This window comes from Macrotis lagotis, chromosome X (genome assembly GCF_037893015.1).
Source record: "Macrotis lagotis isolate mMagLag1 chromosome X, bilby.v1.9.chrom.fasta, whole genome shotgun sequence".
NCBI classification, from domain to species: domain Eukaryota; kingdom Metazoa; phylum Chordata; class Mammalia; order Peramelemorphia; family Peramelidae; genus Macrotis; species Macrotis lagotis.
In genome coordinates this window covers 20,142,961-20,165,231 of record NC_133666.1, presented here as the reverse complement: position 1 = coordinate 20,165,231, position 22,271 = coordinate 20,142,961, and the positions used below count along the sequence as shown (strand labels likewise).

General features: G+C 39.6%; 1 protein-coding gene across 1 annotated transcript in view; it reads right to left on the bottom strand.

Annotated features, from left to right (window-relative positions):
- The window catches only part of GRIA3 (glutamate ionotropic receptor AMPA type subunit 3), a 202,113-nt gene that overhangs the window by 97,838 nt on the left and 82,004 nt on the right, over positions 1–22,271 (bottom strand). The window contains exons 3-5 of the mRNA XM_074201644.1: positions 19,544–19,597; positions 12,722–12,883; positions 5,135–5,302 (exon numbers count right to left, since the gene is read on the bottom strand). Coding sequence (XP_074057745.1) covers positions 5,135–5,302; positions 12,722–12,883; positions 19,544–19,597 — 384 coding nt within the window. The remainder of the gene's footprint in view (positions 1–5,134; positions 5,303–12,721; positions 12,884–19,543; positions 19,598–22,271) is intronic.

Here is a 22,271-nt window from a genome sequence, read left to right as displayed (position 1 = left end):
TTTCCCATTGCATCCAGGGCCATCTCTAGTCTTCATGATCTATATTTGGCCACTGGATCCAGATGGCTCTAAAGGAGAAAGGGAGCCTGGTGACTTTGCACAGCTTTCTTAATTCAACTCATTTGTTTGTCATGATATCGCCTCCCTGATGTCCTGGTCTTTTTTGAGAATGAAAGACAAGCATCCTCCTCCTCTTCCTCTTCCTCTTCCTCCTCCTCCTCCTCCTCCTCATCATGTATGTGTATGGGTGTACATGTTGAATATGTGAATGAGCTTGTAAATGAAGGGAAAAACATTAGAGCAAATAATTCAGTTATTTCTCAGCAGTGAGTTTGTCTCTGTTTTAGGATACAGTCCCACCTCCCTCACATGACGACAAAATCTTATTGGCATGGACTACACTAATTTGGAGTTTGTGCTAATTCAGCCAGGTTGAGTTGAATTTGAACACTAGCTGTTAAAAATAACAGCGTTAGCTGAGTCATTGAAGAGTTTAAACAAGATTACACAAGGGGAAGAGGTGGCTAGGTGGTGTAGTGGATAAAGCACCGGCCTTGGAGTCAGGAGTACCTGGGTTCAAATCCACCTCGCTTAATAATTACCTAGCTGTGTGGCCTTGGGCAAGCCACTTACCCCCATTTGCCTTACAAAAAAACCTAAAAAAAAAGATTACACAAGGGGAAAGCTTAGCTTATTTAAGAGAACACGTGGTTTTCAAACTCTTTAGATGCATCTGCTGTCCAGTCAAGAACAGGGCCTTGCCCTTAGGAGATCCTTAATGTTTGTTGACTTGTATTGAATCTAAAGGAAACAGAAAGTGGGGTGGAAATCATAGGGAGGTAGATTTCAGCTCTATACTGTGAAGGTCTTAACAATGAGAGATGTCCCCAAATGGAATGGGAAACCTCTGGAATCCTTCAAGCAGAGGCTGGATGATTGCATGTCAGGGACATTACCAAATGGATTCACGCTTCAAGCATGGAATTAATTGAACTCCAAAGAATCTGTCAATTCCGAGAGCTCAACATTCAATTGTCTCCATCATATTCTACCTGTCATCATACTTATTTTGTGTACATAGATTCTCTTCGGTAGGATGTAAGCTTCTTGAAGGTGGGACTCATTTTTGTATCATTAGCACTAATCACAATATTTTCCTAATAGCAGATACTTAAGAAATGTCTGGTTAATGAATGAATGAACATAAGCAACCTTGTCATCATCATGATAATAGCTAACATTTATAACATGTCTAGTATGCACCAGGCACTGAAATAAGCACCTTTACAATTATCATCTCACTTGCTCCTCATGACAACCCTGGAAGATAAATGCTATAATTTAAAATTTTTTTTTTCTTTCTTTATTTAGGGCAATGGGGTTAAGCAGCTTGCCCAGGGTCACCCAGCTAGTGTTTAAAGCCATATTTGAACTCAGGTTTTCCTGACTCCAGGTTCAGTATTCTGTCCACTGCACCATAAAATGGTATAATTACAAACCATTTTCATCTATTTATTAAAGTAGATCTCCTAAGGACCTCTATTCAGGCAATTTTTTTGTTAGTCTGATTTGAGTTACCATATATCTGAAAGTAATAGAACGCAATTTTAAAAATCTGCTATTTCATAAATCATAATTTAGCCTAGCTTCTTCAGTTAGTGAATTAGCTGTTTATATTACTTTTGTTTTCAGGTTTTTCTATTTCTCCTCTAATTTTCAAGTTTTCATCATTTGTTCTTGCTTTAGGACTGCTAATATATATATATATATATATATATATATATATATATATATATATATATATATATATATATTAGTCTTTTAAAACACCAGCTCAATTCATTTATTGTCTATTTTTCCATTTTGTTACTATATTTTCAGAGATATAAATTTTCCTCTGAGATCTGTTTTATTTATTTTTTATTTTTTAGTTTTTAGTTTTTTGCAAGGCAATGGGGTTAAGTGGCTTGCCCAAGGCCACACGGCTAGGTAATTATTAAGTGTCTGAGGCCGATTTGAACTCCGATATTCCTGACTCCAAGGCCAGTGCTCTATCCACTACGCCACCTAGCCGCCCCCCTGAGGACTGTTTTAGCTGCATTCCTTAAGTTTTGGTATGATGTTTCATTATCATATTTTAAAAAACTATTTATTGTTTCTATGATTTATTCTTGGATCATTGTTTTGGCAGAATGGCATCACTTAGTATATGTTTAAGCCTGTATCTTTTGTTCATATTTGCTTTATTATAATTATTGCATTGTTTGCAAAGGACATTTAGCAAATCTGCCTTTTACATTTGTTTATGATTCCTTTATGATCAGTTTTTATCAAAATACCATGGGGTGCAGGGAAATAAACATAGTTTTAAGAACTCCTATTCAGGCATTGACATGTCAATCATGTCTAGTTTATCCCCAGATTCATTCACTTCTATATTTTTTCCTTGTGTTTATCTTTCTGTTGGTTAATCCAGCTGTGAGACAAGAATATTCAAGTCTTTTGCTATCAATGTGTTACTATCAATGTCTTTTTTTGCAATTTCCTAGCTTGTCTTTTAAGAACTCAGTGGCTCCATTTGGTGGTAGATACATTTTCCATTGTTATTTGTCATTGTCTAGGGTGCCTTTAAACATAACGCACAGTTTCTCTTGACTTGATCAACTTTTATTGCTGCCTTATCTGAGATTGTGACTGCAAATCCGGCTATTTTTAGTCACTTGAGACATAATAGATTTTTTTCTGTCCCCTCATTTTTACTCAATTTATATGTTTTAAGTTTTTGTATGAAGCAAATTTTGGGGTTTTGTTTTCTTATCCACTCCTTAATTTCTTCTCTTTTTTCTTGGAAAACTTAATCTATTCACATATAGGGTTATAGTTCTAAAATATGCATTTTCTTCATATAGTCAATGAATTTTACTGTCCATCTGTTGCAATGGGATTTCTTCTCCTGGGGGAAATTGGTCTGTGTTAGCCTCTTTGGGGCAATGGGCACAATTCTGATTCTAGATAAATAGGCCAAGAGGACATAGTTGATTCTGGGTTTGAGTGCTTGACATCTAGGCTTGTAGGAATTTGATGAGTTCCAGGAGCTTATGGCTTGAGGTCGTCATGAGTTTCTGAAATGTAAAGACTCTGTTTTGCAATAGAAATATTGACACATATTGTTCTTGCAAATGATGATTTTAAAATCCTGGTTCCTTGCTATTTTTCCAATGGAAAGAATGGGATGGTGGAGATATTCATGCCTGTCTCTTGCATCTTTATTGATGGAAACTTCTTTTGATGCTGTGGACAGAACATTGGATTTAGAATCAAGATGGTGTGTCAGAACCTTTGCTCTAGGGCATTTGTGCTCTTGGGCAAATCTCTTCTCATCATTGGGCCTCAGTTTCTTCCTTTATACAGTGAAGGGTTTGGACTAGATGTTCTCTTAGATCTCTTTTGCTCCATATCTTTTCATCTGATTTGCTCTGGGGGCATTTTTTTTATTTCACACATTGTTCTGTTTTGCCTGACAACACAAATCCTATAACTGCTGTGAAGGTTGAATGTAATTAACTGCTCTTCAGAACCATGTGGTGCCATGTCCTTAAATCAGTATTGAGGACATTTGGTGAGGAACCGACATAATGACAGGAGAATTGGCATGAGGAGAGGACAAAGCATTTCTCTCTCTTGGAAAGACCCAGGGGCTGCTAACCCCTTCGGATTGAAAATGTTTGTAACTTGGCAAATGGGAGGCAGCAGACGTGAAATGAAGAACACAGTGTGTGTGGGGTCTTTGCTAGTCCTTCACTGTCAGCTTGGGTGGACTTGGCATTTCCTAGCACCACTTGCCTTTCTTTGTGCATGCTGTTTTGGACAAAGAAGAATCAGGACACATTAACAATGATAAGAAAAGAGAGGCTAGGGATTCTTGCAGGGAGGGATGGAGGAAGGAACTTGTGGACAGAAGGGAAGAGCTTTTGTTTGGAAAGCTGGGGCCAATTGGGAATACTGGCCCAAGTCAAGAATAGCCTCTGCTGGAGGTCATAATAAGAGACTGTAGGCAAGATTTGGTATCCTCCCAGTATAAAAGTGCACTTTTATATGCATTCATTAATTGAGTCCTTGAATTGCTAGCCCCTTGGTGAGGCCTGGGAATTGATCACCATTTCTGTACGTCCTTCATTGGAGAAGGGGAAAGAAGATTGAAAGGAAAGGTGCTCTTAGTAGCTATTCTATCTTAGTAACTATGAGTTGACTAAAAATCTGGGAAGCAATTTGTTTGCCTCACACTGAGAGCTGGAAGGGATCTTAGAAACCATGTTGTCCATCTTCCTTTGTTAAAGATGGAGAAACTAAGACCAGGGAAGGGAAGGGACTTGCTTAAGGCCACATACCTAAAGGCAAGACTAGAATAAGGGCTCTTAACTCTAAATCTTGTGCTCTTTCCATTCCCTACATTCTATCGCTATTATATGAAGTCTGATCTCCGCTTCCTAAATCTTAGTCTGTTGAGTTCAGCTTAAATCCTCTACCTTCTCTCCTGCCTTTACCTGTGCTTTTCCCTATGCTCCTTCCTCTCTTCATGTATTGTATGACTATTTAGCTTTCAAAGCCAAACTTAAAGGTCACCTCTTTCAAGGAGCTTTCCCTGATACCCCTGGTTGGTAATGAATACCAACTTGCCCAGGATGTCATATGGCCCTTTAAACTTCTGTAATGAACTTAAGTAATATTATGTATTACAGTGGTTTGTTTTGATATCTTATTGCCCTTATTAGAGTGCAAACTTCATGAAGGCAGAGCTACCTTTTCTCTCTCCCAGAATGCTCTGTGCAAAGTAGATACTTAATAAATTTATTGAATCGAACTGAATTCCTGTATATCTGTTATAAATTTATGGAGCCCCCACTCCTGATTCTAGATTTTCAGAACTTGGTGAACTGACCTGGGTTTTCCCTCTCCATACCATTTATCTCCATACCATATCTCTACCTTATACCCTCTCTGCTTTTGTCTCTCAACAATGGAAAAGTTTTATTGCTTTGTTCATACTTAGAAAGAAGCCCATTTCATCTTCCATCTCCGTGTTCAACCTGCTTTCTATCTCTCCCCCCCCCACCATCCCCATCTTGGCCATTACCATTTTTAGAGCTCTCTCGATATCGATTCCTTGACTCCATGGTACTGCAGGGTTGGCCAAACAGTCTCCAGCACTGCCTCTCCTGGAGACGTCTACTCGCTGCCTGCGCAGGTAGCGGAAAGCTTCTGCTATGACCAGTATGGCATCGTGTGTCAAGGCAGACGTGTACTGAAAGAAAGAATAATATTATGATACATTGCCATTACAAGTGGAAAGGTGCTTGGAGATCATTTAGGCCAATATTCTCAGTTTACCAGAGAGGAACTTGAGACTGAGACAAGGTCTGAAAGTTAAACAGCTAGGCTGTATTAGACCCAAGATTAAAGCCCAGTGCTCTTTCCTCACACCACCCCACAGTTCATATAATCCATTCATTGCCTTTTACTCCTGCCTTCTCTTATCAGGGAGTCAGCATTATTGATGAGTGCAATAAAAAAGATCCAGCCATGTTCCTGCCTCAAGATAGTTCTGCATGTGATTTATCTGTATCCTATCTCACTCACACAAACATGCAAAATATGTGAGCTCTTCCCTATCATGGTCTTTGACCCCATTCGTTGTATGGTACTGAGTTCAGTAACTGACTGGGAGATTGGGTGCTCTATATTCTTCCCCAATTAGGTGGCATGAATCCCTTAGATATTTTCCCCTCAAAAATATTGAATATGTAATGAAGTAAGTGTCACCAAACCCTGCTTCACCTAACATCCTCTCCTGATACTTCACCAGGGTGAGGAGGGGACCCACACCCTCAAAAGGCAATGTCAGGGGCCTCTGACTCTAGGCTGAAATGGGTTGGCATTTGGGTCCGATGATGGGTTTTAAGTCAGTTTAGCTGTGTGTGAGGAGTTCATCTTCAGAAGGTTGACCTCCCAGAGATATTTTTTTGTTTGTAAGTACCCCTTGAAAACATTAACTATGATGGAATGAGGCCCCAATCTATATTGATGGAAGGAATACTCATACTGAGGAACTCACTGATATTTTGAAGTTACTGAATGAACAAAATAGTTGTTACTGTATGAAGAGATTTAATTTCTTCTTTCCCTCACCCCTTCCTTTCACTGAAGGGTATTCAATCTGACCGATGCCCCATGGGACATCATTGATAGGTTCTGTCAATATAGTTTAAATCTCAAAGTTTTTCCATGTCTAAATGAATTAGCATGTTGCTGAACTTATGGCAAGAGCTCTGAATTTGAAGTTAGGGAGTTGGGGTTGGGTTGCGAGTTTGCCCTTTAGTAGCCGTTTTACTTGGGGCAAAGTTACTTTTCCTCAGTGGGTCCATATTTCTTCATTTGGAAAGTGAGGGGGAATATTCCAGAGTCTCTTCCAGGTTCCAGCATTATTAGTCTTTGTTCTGAGTTTCCTATCTATAGTCTGATCTCTCCCCCCCTCCCCCCAGCTCTGACATTCTGTGTTTCAGGGTCATTCCATCTCTAAAGATTCAATGAATTAAATAAGGAAGGCTTGTGAGGTGAGGAGAAGGTTAGCAATGGGTTAGAAAGCTTCTGTAAAGTGTTCTCAAGCTGGACTGGTGTTTGTAAGAGAAAATCCAGCTCTCTTGTTTACTTAGAGGAAAAAATGGAAATGGCCAAGTAAGACGGGCTGGAATTCATTTAGAAGAAACATTAATCATTCCTGCCTGGGTCTTGTTTCTGGCAAAGTAGGACCTAGAGCCAGTAATCAATCAGTCTTCACTTCTGTGGGGGGAACAAAAGGCAAAGTTGGTTTTTTATTGAAGCCAATTCCATTTGTTATTGGGTTTTCCATCTGAGAATGTCACCCATTTTTAGAGAGTATTGCTAAGATGCAAGAAGACTGCCTCCTGCCCGCTCTGCTACGAATGGGCCTGAGGACCAAATGGCAGCTTCAGATTTGGGGTGCCATTTGTATATGAATCAAATCGACAAAGACACAGGAAACCAGCTGATGCTTCTTTGTCAATGGACCCAGTACCAGACATTTAGCCTTGGACCTGGTACACAAGTAGGCATTTGATAAATGCTTACTAACTGACAGGCAGCGGGATTCTGGATAGTTCCTTGCATGTTTTGGAATGTCCCCAGGGCTGTTCTCTGCCCATCCAATGCCTTCACTTTGTCATTAGCTTGTTGGTCAAGTTCCTTTTTTTTCTGGGCCTCAATTTCCTTGTCAGTAACATGATATGTGGTTCTTTATGATAATAATAGCTTTATTTCTAGGTTTCTTTCTAGTTCACAAAGCATGATCTGCACCTTCCTGGGAGGAAGGTAGTGTGTATGATATTATTAATAATAATTATTATTACTATTATTAGTTTTATTATTTGGCAAAGTTGGCAAATTGAGGCTTTGGAGGGTTAAATAACTTGACCATGGACACAAAGCTAGTGAGTAACTGGGAATCTAAGAATTTCAGGATTAAAAGGGGCCTCAGGAGCCAATTAGTCCAAAACACACCTGGAAAAGAATCGTCACTCCAACATCCAGCACATGATCACACAGCCTCTAAATGCTAATATCTAGGGAGATTAGGAAGAACCTTATATATGGCCTTTGAAGGAAGCTAGAGGTTCTGAGAGGCAAAAGTGATAATGGAGAGCATTCCAGGCATGGAGGACAACCTGGACAAAGGCATTGATTCAGGAGATGGAATAATGAATTTTGAGATCAGCTTGGTCAGTCAGTTTGGTTGAAAATGTAGAATGAGTCAAGAAAAATAATTTAAAGTGTCCAGAAAGCTAACCAGGAGCCAGATTGGGCAGGGATTTATGTGCCGATATAAGGAGTGTGTATTTTTTCCTAGAAGTAATAGGGGGTCATGAAAAATATTTGTATTAGGAAAATTCTTTTGGCAGCCATGTGGAGGAAGAATTGGAGAGGGGAGAAGCTAGCAACTGAGAGTCCAATTAGGAAGCTATTAAGAGGTTATGAGGACTTGAACTAGGATGATTATAGCATGAGTGGAGAGCCGACATGTGAATAATAGAATGGACAAGATTTGGCAACTGATTAGAGACCAGGGCATGGGAGGAGGGGTAGAGAGAGGGAAGAGGCAAGGGTGAGTAAGGTTACAAACCTGGGCTGCGGAGAAGATGGTAATATATTCCATCCAAGGCATGGGGGACGTTTACTGAGGGGGTAGTTTTTATGGGGAAGATAACTTCTGTTTTGGATATGTTTTATGCTTGGACATGGTTCTCCAGGCAAAGCAGACAGACTGGAGGTCAGGAGAGGGATTAGGGCTGGATATATCAAGCTGGCAGTCATTTACAGCTGTGTGTGTGTGTGTGTGTGTGTGTGGATGTGTGTGTCTATGTTCAGTTTTTCCTTTTACTTGGACAACCTGGTAGAATATATAAGATAGCTCAGTTTCCTCATCTGTAAAATAAGAATAATAATACTCATAATCCCTAATTCACAGGGTTTTTGTGAGGGTTAAATGAGATAATACACACATTCTCTCTCTCTCTCTCTCTCTCTCTCTCTCTCTCTCTCTCTCTCTCTCTCACACACACACACACACACACACACACACACACACACACACAATGCTTGACAAACTAAAACATTCTCCAAATACCTTCTCTCTGACTATATAGTCTGACCTTCTGATAGATGAGCATTTATCCTGAACCCAAGGCCTTTCATTCTCTTTTAACTCCACTCCATCTCTGAATCCAAATTCCAGTTCCCACCTATCCCAAAAGATAGAGACAGAGACAGAGACAGACAGACAGACAGAGAGATAGAGAGACAGAGACACACATACAGAGGAAACAGGTCCAGGGAGAAGTAACTTGCCTGGGAGCAATCAGTAGGTGGCAGATTAGGGATCTGAACCTAGGTCCTTTGACTTCACTTCTCTTTCTTTCAATATCCTCTACCCCTTCCCATATGCATCCAAAAGGACAAATCAGTGAATAGCTGTTGAGGAGGACACTCAGCTAGGGGCTGTATATTTGTGCTAGAAGAGTAGATCCTGGGCTTCTGATTAGTGATATGTAGCCCGGACACAGGCCCATCATCCTACTTGCCCTGGGGCCATGAGTGCACCCTTCTTTCTCTCTCTCCCTTTGCCCCTGCTTTCCTTCTGTTTCTAGCCCTGGGAAAAATAATCAAATGGATGCTGCCATTATTGGATAAGGACACATCAATCAACCGTTTTCTAAATCTGATCACTATTCCTGATACTTCCTTATCACAACATTCCTCCCTGGCCACCACTTCCCCCAATTTGAGCTTGAGTTTCTCGAGGGCAGTGACTGTCTTTGCTTTTGTAGTTGCACCCCCTTCTGTGACTTTAAATTTTGCTCTCCTTGCACAGTGCTGGCTGCTGCCTTCTAAAGCTCCTATTTCCCAGCGCATGAATGTGTAAGATTAAAAAGACTGAAAAGGAAGCCTTGATAAAATGTGGCATCAATTAAGCATCAGGACTGTCATTTCAAGGCAATTTTTTCCTGAATAAAAAATATGGAACATAAATTTTTAAGGTGTGCTTTTTGTCTGATTGATAAATAGCAAGCAAATTGAGGAACAGAGCAAATGCACACTGGGAACTGTCTCTGCTCTTGGCTGTTCTATTTCCCAAGATACTTGATGCAAATGTCCTTGTTAAAGCCTACTTAGCAGCTTGAGCGGCTTCTACTGGAGGGATGTCAAAACTGCATTTGTTTATACCACAATTGGGACCTGCCGCTGCCTATGGGCAGGGTAGGGAAGTTGGGGTTAAGGCCTGGAAGGGAGGTGCTCAGTCATTCGGTGAGTGGGGAGTCGAGAGTTAAGCCTAGATCTCCTGGCTCTGAGCAAGGTAAAGGCCGAGTGTCTTCACAGTGGTTGCCTTGCACTGTGCTCATGGTTTTGCCCCTTGTAGGCCCAATATATATTCAACTTTGGAATGCTCCCTTCCTTTTCCTGTGCCTTCATTTTTTTTTATAGGATCACAGCTATAGAAGCAGAAGGATCTCAGGGGCTATCTAGTTCAACCCTCTAAATTTTGAAGAGGAAAAAACAGGCCCAGAGAGAGGAAGTTAACTGCCCAAGGTCACATATTGCATTAGACAGATAGAGTTGGAAGGAATCTCAGAGGTTATCCAGTCCATTCCCCTCATTTTACAGAGACAACACAGTCAGACAAAGACAAAGACAGAGAGAGACAGAGATAGAGACAAAGAGAAACAGAGACAGAGAGATAGAGACACACAGAGAGACAGAGAGACAGAAAGACAGAGACAGAGAAACAGAGAAAGACAGAGACAGGGAGAGACAGAGAGACAAAGTGAGGCAGAGACAGTAAGACAGACAGAGACAGAGACAAAGAGAGACAGAGCCAGAAACACAGAGAGAGACAGAGAGAGGGAGATGAGAGAGACAGAGAGACAGAGTGAGACAGAGATAGAGAAACAAAGAGAGGCAGAGGCAGAGACATAGACAGAGACAGAGAAAGACAGAGAGACAGAGAGAGAAAGAGACAGAGAGAAAGAGAGCAGAGAGTGAGACAGACAGAGAAAGACAAACAGAGACAGAGATAGAGAGACAGACTGAGACAGACAGAGACAGAGACAGGGAGAGACAGAGACAAAGAGACAGAGACAGTGAGACTGAGACAGAGATAGAGAGAGAAAAATGAGAGTCAGAGACAGAGACAGAGAGAGGGAGACAGAGTGAGACAGAGAGACAGAGAGAGACAGAGACAGAGGGAAAGAGAGCAGAGAGTGAGACAGAGACAGAGAGACAGAGAGAGAGACAGACAGAGACAGAGAGAGACAGAGAGATAGTGAGACAGAGAGACAGAGACAGAGAGACAGAGTGAGACAGAGACAGACACAGAGAGAGACAGCTGTATTCTAAATTGCAAGAAAATAGAATATTTTTTATTCATAGCAGCCCTGTTTGTGGTGGCAAAGAATTGGAAATCAAGTAAATGTCTTCAGTTGGGGAATGGCTTAGCAAACTGTGGTACATGTATGTCATAGAACACTATTGTTCTATTAGAAACCAGGAGGGATGGGAATTCTGGGAAGCCTGGAAGGATTTGCATGAACTGATGCTGAGTGAGATGAGCAGAACCAGAAAAACACTGTACACCCTAACAGCAACTTGGGGGCGATGATCAACTTTGATGGACTCTCTCATTCCATCAGTGCAACAACCAGGGACAATTTTGGGCTGTCTGCAATGGAGAATACCATCTGTGTCCAGAGAAAGAACTTTGGAGTTTGAACAAAGACCAAGGACTAATACCTTTAATTTAGGAAAAAAACCAGATATTTTATTGTCTGATCTTGCTATCTCTTATACTTTGTTTCTTCCTTAAGGATATGATTTCCCTCTCATCACACTCAATTTGGATCAATGTAAAACATGGAAACAATGTAAAGACTGGCAAATTGCCTTCTATGGGGGGTGGGGGAGGGAAGTAAGATTGGGGGAAAATTGTAAAATTCAAAATAAATAAAATTTTTAAAGAAAAGAAAATAGAGTATGTTTTGTTTTTTCTGCAACATTTGGTATATGAAAATCTGGATTTGTCTGAACTATAAATTAGGTGGGGAGGGGGTGTTTTACAAAGGGTTCTATTATCCCGTAGGCTGCCTTGCTGGTCTTAAAATAGGATTTGGTTTCAAAAATTGGATTAATTTGAAATTTTTCTGGAACATTCTGATAGTGAAAGGCTAGGCAAACCTATACTGTGATGAGGGCTGGTAAACCCCTTTCTTTTCGATGAGGGGTAGTGGGTGGGGGAAGGAAGACCTGACTCATCTCATTCCTCCATGTTTTCAATGCTCTGGAACAGTTGTATGTCAATTGAGACCCCAAATAGAATCCTCTTTTCCACCCATTAGATTCTTTAAAGGAAGTCCAGATTTGGCATCCTTTTGTAATGCAAATCTTGAACCCCAACTTGATTTATATATATATATATATATATATATATAGTCAGATATTTCTATATTCTATATCATACTTTTTACATAGAGATAGGTCTGACTACAAGATGAACATTTGTGGAAGCTTTTAAAGTTACATTTTTTTTTTTGTTTTCACTATTTCCATCTTTATTTCAGTAAAATGAGCAATCTAGGTAATGCTGTTATTTAAAAGAGATTTTTGCAGACAGGAAAACATTTTGGCTGCTCCCATGCATAGTGAGCCAACCTACTCTCCATCAGCCCTAAATTCATCTGGCTTCTCAGAGATTCATGGGACTTATTAGCACACAAAGTGATCACATAAATAATGGAAAATCTAATTTGCTGTTTCAGTTCATCAATCTTCCCTACCTATTCTCCCCCTTCTTGTAATGAATATTCTAAATTGTTATGAGCAGATTACAAATTAAATTCATTTAAAAAAAGGTTAGTCAACTTATTCCTAATGCTAGATGATACTATAAAGGAGAAAGGGCACCTAGTTATTTGGTTTGGATTTAGGAATTCAAGTTGGGATCCCTCAACATCTGTGGCTATGTTCAAGTATCAGGAAGGCCTTGGTGCGGGAATATTTAGAAAACCAGCCACTTGGTCTGGGAATGAATGGAAAGGATTCATTATGGATGGCAGTCTTGGTAGGCTAGCTTCAGTTTATATTAGACATAGATATTTACCTTCAAGGGAGAATTCTTGGCTTCCGGAAACTCTCTTTCATCCAGTCTCACCCAGCGCTGTATGAATTGCTGAACCATGGGATTCTCATTATTCACGATCTGGAATCCTGTAATGTTGGCACCCCCATGCATGACTCTCTCCAACACGATGTCTGTGAAGCCCTGCAGACACATGGAGAAAAAGAATCAAAATGGTGGCAGGGCACAGGATGATATTGACTCTGACAAGAGTGGTCATCTACCTGAAAAAGCCCAGGTGTAGGCTTTGTCTCTGAAGCTGAAGGATAGACCCAAGAATGTGCCACCTGCTTCTTCAGGGTTAGGGTGTGTTGGCACCGAATGTGGGTGCAAGTTTAGATGTCAACTTTAAGGAAGGTGTGAATGCAAATGAAACCACCACTTTCTTATAATTCTTCTCATTTAATTTTCATAACCAGCCCTGGGAGAAAGGTACTACAAGTATCATCAGTTCCAATATCCAGATGAAGGAAAAGAGGCTCTAAGGAGAAATAACTTGTCCAAAGTCCCATAGCTAGTAAGAAGCAGATCTGGGAGTTAAGCTTAGATCTTTGGGTTTCATCTGCAGACCTTTTTCTGCTGTACCATAATCTCCTTTGTCCTTAGAAAATGGTGGAAAATCATGGACCCTAGACTATAGAAATCAGTTGAATCCACCTTTGACATACTAATTATGAGAAATGATTTTTGATTGTTTTGTTTCTAGTGATGGGTCCTTCATGATAAATCACTGTTATATATTTTATTGAATCACAAACTGATTAAAGCAACAAAACCCCCAAACAACCAGATAAAACTTTGTGGCAAATGGTAAACAAATGTTAATTTTGGGTCCCCATGCAAGTTACTGCAAAGGAGGGGCATGTACCTTTTGCTTGTAGCCTCTTCACTCATCCTAGCCAACATGCCAGTCATCTACATGTACCCTAAGGGTCTGCTGCCTGATTTCTGACACTTCTAGCACCTTCATATTGCTATGCTTTGAGTCATGATATTCAGTGCTAACTGTACGTCTTTTGATCTCCTGCTTAAGTTTTAGCTGTGGATACCTCATTATCACCTTTGCTTTCTGAGGATATGATGTTTTGTCCTTTATTCAAGTGTCTGAGGGTGCAAGGTCAGTGCTCTATCCACTGTGCTACCTGGCTTCCCCTTGCTTTCTGAGGAACAATCTAGTTAGAAACAGAGTAGACAGGGCTGGCTAGGTGGTACAGTGGATAGAGCACCCGCCCTGGAGTCAGGAGGACCTGAATTCAAATGTGACCTGACACTTAATAATCACCCAGCTGTGTGGCCTTGGGCACGCCACTTAACCCCATTTGCCTTGAAAAAACCTAAAAAAAAAAGAAATAGAGTGGACTGAGCTCATGGGATTGAATATTTTGAGTTTTGTAATGAAATACATTAAAATACAAAATGACCGCATTCCTATGTGATTCCCTTTTGCTTCTGCAATTATGGGGTGGAGAAGGAACACAGAAAGTGTAACGTATTAAGAATCACAGAGGTTTTAAGCTATCTATAAATACTAATTTCACTGTAGGTACTTTTCATAGGAAGTCTGGCTCATGGGTTCCCCTTTGCAGAAGCAAATAAAAGAACCGGTGGAGTTGGTGTTATTGTGAGTCCAAAGGTCATATTTATGGGACACTTGGCCATTTAATATTATAGTGCTCATGTCAAGTATTTGTAAAATGCCTTTCATGAAAATAATTTTAGCTTTTGTGCTAACATTTATTACAGAGGAGGAGAAGGTACAGAGGTGCTACAAGGAATTTGCTAAAAACTCTCAAATTAACTCTGCATATACTTTAATACTTGGTGAATTCAGTGGAAAGATGGGCATGAGGAGGATGGTGAAAAATATATAGGAAAACATAGTTTAGGAGTAAGAAATAAGAGCAACTAAAGGCTTATCAACTCTATAAGTCTTTTAAGCACGGTACTTTCTTTAAGACGAGTCAGGAGACACTGGATATTGCAAGCAACAAATAATATTACAAAATTATTTTTGATTATGTTTTAACTGACAGAAAAGTGTTGGTTACAAATTATTGGTGGGAGTTATTTCTGAATCAGCCACCTGTATATAGTCAGACCACTGACTTGTTAGAGCAACGATCCAAATCAATAACAAAGTAGAAGGGAGAATAAAAAAGATAATATAGTGTACAATTGAGGCATCTTCATCATTACCTATTTAAATGAGCTGTTGATGGTGAAAATAGGAAATGGAAAAAAGGACAGACGCTGACACAGGCCACTGCCATTTCCTACGGACGTTTAAACAATCTTTAAATTTAAGCTGTGACCACAATAAGTAGCCCAGGAGAGACTAGATACTACCTCAGTCATCGAATGCTGTATCTTAATGAGCAGAGAGACAGGACAATCATGGGCAAGCCCAATTTAGAATATAATCATTTGTAAAAACTTATGAAGGAAGATGGTAGAATATTTTTTTTTAGATTTTTCAAGGCAATGGGGTTAAGTGGCTTGCCCAAGGCCACACGACTAGGTAATTATTGTCTGAGGTTGGATTTGAACCCAGGTACTCCTGACTCCAAGGCTCTATCCACTGCACCACCTAGCCACCCCAAGAAGGTAGAATATTAAGAACAGTATTAGTTCATAAAACATCAGGAAGCAATGGAAGAATTTAGAAATGTAAATTTGCAGAAAGCTTGATGAGGGACTCAGCTAAGTCAAATCATCTCAAGGTTTTAAGGGATAAAAGTGGAAGGAAGACTATGAGCAGCCAAAAAATGGAAAAGATTTGTCAAGATTTCTACAAATTCTTTTCTCTTTCAAGGGCAGTTGAGCCACCACATTTGGCTTTTGACATTAGTGTCCCTGTTGTGCTATTTGAGAAAATAGAAATGACACTAATTAAAATGACAAAATAGTGGTAGACTAGAGGAGATTTGTGCTAGATGTGACTCAATTTTGTGAGCGTTGAGGAATTGCTTCTCAAGATAAATGAAAGAGGGAAGGAAATGAAAAACTTGCAAAATATAAATTTTACTTTTACTAAAAAAAGGGGAAGGAATGAAAAAAATGTCACTCACTTTGACTCATGTGCTCCTTGGATGAGGAACCGAGGCAAAGAGGGTTAAATGACTTGCCCAGAGTCACATTGCTAGATTTGATTCCCAGCCCAGTGTTCTCTTTACTGCACCACCTATCTCTCTGTAGTTTATTGCCAATAGGTTATCATCTGAGGAATATAATTAGGAAATGAGGCAAACTGGTTATGAAGCTAGAGCAAAGAGACTATGGCCCTGTGGGTTCTATTAGTTTCCATGAAATCTTAAGTGATATAGTGGGAAATCCCAAACATTTGAGTAGATCACTTGTGAAGAATTGAGGGGAGGACAAGGGAAAGAGTCACATAGCATAAGATGGTATGGATGAGTTGCAATCTGAGCCACTGGAGGGAATAATCACATCGATGAAATCATAGCATTCTTCCTTGTTGACCTTCTCTATTGGGCCATTGGGACATGAGAATGATTTTGCGTTCTCCAAGGCTATGTCAAAAGAAATGCAATTTGGCAGATCCTCTTAAGCTGGACATGTTTTAAGCCTTGAACTGGCAATAAATAGGCCTCTATCATCCAAGGAGCAGTTTAAGCAAAAAAGCTAAGAAGCTTATCACCAGAGAATTGGTCACAGGCTGATGAACTTTTTAACCATCAAAACATCATGAAGATGTCTAAGTTCCCACAGGACTATGATCTAGGTTGCTCTAGTATAGGGGTCCTGAGTCTTTGATGTGTTCTAGACTTTGTTTTGTTTATCTGGTGAGGCCTATGAATTACTTAGAATAAAGTTTATTGCCTACATTCATGATGGAAGGAAATGCTAAATTTCAGCAGGTAATTAGTGTAAATGAGGATGCAATTTATTTCTCATCTAAGCTTACAGACTCTCTGAAATCTATTCCTAGACTGTGGACCCCAGATTAAGAACCCCTGCTATTGAGAGAAGATCCCTGAAATATTGATATAAATACAAACATCTCTCACCTCTGAATGTTTTCTTACCTCTTATAGAAACAGACTATTGGGTAAACCAACATTACTATGGGTAATTAGCTCTCTACAACCAGTGGCATAAATGGGTTATCTCTAGTCAAATGACTCCACAGTGTGGTTTGTGGCATCAAGGGGGATCTGATTTATTAACAACTTGTTAGGAAATGACACTATTTAGGACAGGGCTATTCCCTCTTTTTGATGATGGGGGAGATCTGACCTCTCTCCCTATATATCTTGAATGTACTTAAACTAGTGGGGAGGACTGGAACAGGAGATAGCCCACCAGATAAATAGCCTCAGGAAGGCTCCAGGGTGTCCAATTTAGATCTATTGCCAGAAACCTGACATAGGGTTTTGGTTTCCCCTTGGGAGGAAACTGTTGGGTCCCCCACCTGCTGCCCTGAAAGCTCACATTTGGAATTTGGTTCTCTAATTAAATGAATCTTTTGAATGATGGCATTCAGCATCATTGCCTTGGCATGCCAGACAATATTCACAAGGGAGTCAGAGAAATAAAAGAGCAGAGAGGAGGGGGGAAATACAAATTGTGTCCTAATTTATCTGAGTAGGAGGAAAACTAAGACGACAGCACACTGTTGTCGTCGATATGGAGGGGTGTTTCTCACTGATTTATCAGGCAGGGAGGTATTATGTTCTTAATTCTTCTGCTAAGCAGGCAGGAAGGAGCAAGTCTCATAATGTGGTTTTGTAATAAGATTCCCCTGAGAAGTGCCAAACTGAAGACAGCAGCTAGCTGCACCCCTATTCTCTGACTGGAGATGGGAAAGAGGCAAGCATCAGAGGACTCTACTCTGGAAGGCATCTTACAGGTTATCTCATATGATCATGTCACATGACAGATGAGGGAAGTGAGGGTACCAGAGAAGTGAGGAAACTTGTTTAAGATCTGTACCAGAGACAGATTTTGAACTCAGGTCTTTGGAATCGTAGGATCCTAGACCAAGGACTGGAAGGGAGATGGAGTTGTGAACTGATCCAACCTTTCTGGAGAGTAATTTAGAAATCTTCCCAAAGGGCTATAAAGCTATATACATACCTTTCCATCCAATAAAATCACTACTAGGGGTCTGTATCCCAAAGAGATTAAAGAAAAAGTGGAAAGAACCCACATGTACATAATATTCATAGCAGCCCAGTGGCAAAGAATTGGCAACTGAGTGAATGTCCGTCAATTGTGGAATGGCTTAACAAACTGTGGTTCATGCACACTATTGTTCTATTAGAAACCAGGAGGGATGGGAATTCAGGGAAGCCTGGAAATACATATAAGAATTACTGCAAAGTAAAGTGAGCAGAATCAGGAGAACACTGTACAAAGTAACAGTAATAAGTCTATAATAATTAACTGTGAAAGATTCAGCAATACAAGGATCCAAGACAACTCTGAAGGGTGCATGATGAAATATCCACCTCCAGAGAAAGAATTGACAGTATCTGAATGCAGATTGAAGTATATTATTTTTCACTTTCTGAATTTTTCTTGGTTTTTTTTTCTGATCTGTGTTTTCTTTTACAAGATGGCTAATATTGAAATACATTTTATATGATTGTACATGTATTATCTATATAAAAATGTCTTACCATCTCAGAGAGAGGGAAGGGGAAGGAGAGAGGGAGAGAATTTGGAACTTAGCATTTAAAAATGAATATTAAAAACAATTTTCATATATAATAAGAAGAAAATAAAAGGTGAAAAAATAAGAACTGAAAGGAACCTCAGGGGTCAGGCTAATTCTCTAATTTGGCAGAGAAAGAAACTGAGACCCAGAGAGTTTAAATAATTTGTTTGAGGCCACACATGTAGTAAGCATCAGAATCAGGATTTGAACCCAAGCCCTTTGATTACATAGCTAATGTTCTTTCTTTGTGTTACTAGGAGTTTTAGGCTCCTAGTTTTTAGCACTGGAAGGGCCCTCAGAGTTCATATAATGTAAAGCCCTAATTTTATAAAGGAAGTCCTGGGAAAGGAAGGGACTTGCCTAAGCTCAATACAAAGTTAGAGATCTAGAGATGGAAGGCCCTTCAGAACCATCTATCTAGTCTAACCCCCTCATTTTGCAGAGGAAGAAACTGAGACCCATAGAGCTTTCTGAATCTAGAGCTTGCGGGAACCTCAGAGGTTATTGGGTCCATTGCCCTCATTTTACAGAGGAACAAACTGAGACCCCAAGAAAGGGGAGTGCCTTGCCAGCTCAGAGATCTAGAACTGGGAGGGTCTAGCCCAATCCCTTTCCATCATAGAAGAAGAAAGTGAGGTACAACTCGATAAAGTAACTTGCTAAGGCACACAGCTAGTGTCGGAGTGGGTAATGGTGTTATTGTACCGATTGTGAATAACCCTGCATACGTGACTAAATGAGCACATGGCCCCTCTTATCTAGGGGCACCACTGTATGTCGCTGCATCTAATCTAGGTGGCGTAATGGAATTACTTTGGTAGCGGCTAAAACAGTTAAAAACCCTATTAGGATGATCAAGCTTGCCATTAAGAAGCTGAAAACTAATAGAAAGAAATTATCAAGTTACTATTTTTCAAATCATTTGAACCTATGAACTCCCCAGACGAAACAAAACCAGCATAATTGAAGACAAATGACTATTACGTGGAGCTTCTGGTTTTTGGTGAAGTCATTTTTCATGATCAAAGACATTTGGGGTGCCTGATGAGGTTCCCCCTTGGCCGATATGTGACCTGCGTTGCTAGGGGCAATTACCCAGATCCATTTTAACCCAGTGTCCTTACCAGATTGGCAAGCATGTAGTGATATCCTCTGGAATGTTTCCCCAGGATTACTACCTGCAGAAAAGAGAAATAAAGATTGGTTAACCAAGGGAGACGTTCTCAGGCTTGCAGAGAGATGGGAAACCAAACAATGCTAAACTACACCTAGCACATCAAAATGCTGGAACTTTCCTAAGCTCGATGACCAGGTCTAATGAACAGATAAGTGCTGACTATACACCGAGAACCATGCACTCTAAGTGAGATCTCCTTCAGTGATTACTACATTCTACACATAATGTTTGTTGAATGAAAAAGATAGCAGAGTTTGTAGCTCTCTTATGCACATGTAATAATATATATATGCATATATATATATATATATATATATATATATAATATCCTTTTTTATAGTGCTCTCTTCTTTTGTCACATCTCCCTCCTAAACTATAAACATCTCCTTGCCTTGGGAGAGTCTTTCTTCCAACACTCAGCATAGGATTTTGCTCACAGAAGACAATTCATATTTGTTGAGCTTTTGGGTAAGTTAATCACTTCTTTGCACCTCATCAGTAAAATGAGAGGGTTAGACTAGATGGTCTCTGAGGTCCCTTCTAGGATCTTATGAATAACTAAATCGATTGAACCGGAATTCTAAAATAACCAAAATTCTCTTATATTTATAAAAGAAATAAATTTATATTTATTTCTTTTATATTATATATTATATATATATTTAATATATTTATAAAAGAATTCAGTTCTGGACAAATTATTTTTCGGAAATGGAATAATAGCTAGCATTCATGAAAGCGAAACTCTCTATCTACAAACACTCTCATTTTTGATCCTTACAACAACCCTCGGTGATATTACTATTATTCTTGTTTTACTGATGAGGAAACTGAGAGTCACCCAGCAAGGAAGTATCTGAGACAGGAATTGAACTCAGGTCTTTTTGACTCTAGGTCTGATATTCTATAATAACAGCTGGCATTTACATAGCACTTAAGGTTTTTGCCAAGTACTTTACAAATATTATCTCATTTGATCCTCTCGACAATCCTGACAAATAAGTGCTGTTATTGTCCCTACTTTACAGATGGAGAAATTGAGGCAAATAGGGTTAAATCACTTGCTCAGAGTCACTCAGCTCTAGTAAGCATCTGAGGCTCAATTTGAATTCATAAGGTTGATTCTTCCTGATTCCAGGTTCAATGCTCTATCCACTGCAGGGCCACCTACCCAGCCCAATTGATACATTTACATAGTGCCTTAAATTTTGTAAAGCGCTTTGCATCCATTATTTTCTTTGAGTTCTCACAAGAACCCTGCCAAGGGACTATACATTATATTAAGAGATAAATGAGTGATAGAGTCCATAAAGAATAGTGGAGGTTGGGAGGTGAGATCACTGTGGACAAGGGTGCTCAAGTAAGACTCCCTGGAAAAGCTGACATTTGAGCTGCAGATAAGGATTTCAATGTCATAGAAATGACAAAGCCACAGGTCCGATTAGGTCTGCTTCTCAATGACTTTTAATCCAAGTTCATTTTTTTTCTTTTATTATTTAGATATACCATAAGAGTGAGTGCATGACAAGTTTTAAAATGTTTTGCTTATTTCTCATGCTTCTCTCACATAAAATGGTATAATTTGGGATATGTTTATTTGACAGCTTGCAAGAAATATCACTTTCACACATGGTTTATTTTGTTGTTGTGGCGTATTGAATGGTAGGTCAGAAAGGTACATTTGTCCTACTGAAGATTTAATTACCAATTGAGCCCAGTATGTTTCTAGTTTTGCCAAGAAAAGGAAGTCTAGGGAGTATAGGGACCTTCAGAAATCTGGCTGAGCCTGGAGGGGAAATCAGCAAGTCAGACCAAAATCAATGTAGTCATAATAGCTCCTGTTGCCATGGTACTTTAAAGTTTACAAAATGTTTTTTCTCACATCTATGAGATAGTACAAATAACAGAATGAATCAACTATTGGCCTAGGACTCAGGAAGTCATGGGTTCAAATTCTGCCCTACTAGCTAGTTTACTAGTTAGTGTGACCTTACTAGCTAGCCGTGTGATTCTGGGCAAGTAACTTAATATTTCTGGGCCTCAGTTTCATCATCAGTAAAATGGGAATCATAATGGCCTCTACTTGACAGGGTTTTTTGTGAGGATCAGATGAGATAATGTATGTAACATACTTTGTAAAGCTTAAAGGACTATGTAAAAAAGTGAGTTAGTATAATGATGATGAGGTCATGAGCATTTTCTAGGAATGTTCAGTGGCTAGAGTCCTGGACCTGGTACCAAGAAGGTCCAAGCCGAAATCCACCCTCAGACACTTACTAGCAATAAGACTTGGGCAAGTCACTTAACCTCATCTGTAAAATGGAAATAAAAACAGGACTTACCTTGCAGAATAAAGTGAAATATTTGTAAATACACTGTAAACCTTAAATATTTATGCTATTATTGTGATGGTTACTGTTGGTTTTGGAGTTCTTTAAAATTCTATTTTATATGTTCCTTGATTTTTTTTATTCTTGTTTTTTTTAGGATTTTGCAAGGCAAATAGGGTTAAGTGGCTTGCCCAAGGCCACACACAGCTAGGTAATTATTAAGTGTTTGAGACCGGATTTGAACCCAGGTCCTCCTGACTCCAGGGCTCATGCTTTATCCACTGCGCCACCTAGCTGCCCCTCATTCTTGTTGACAGTAAGTTTGTAATAAAAAAAATTCCAAGT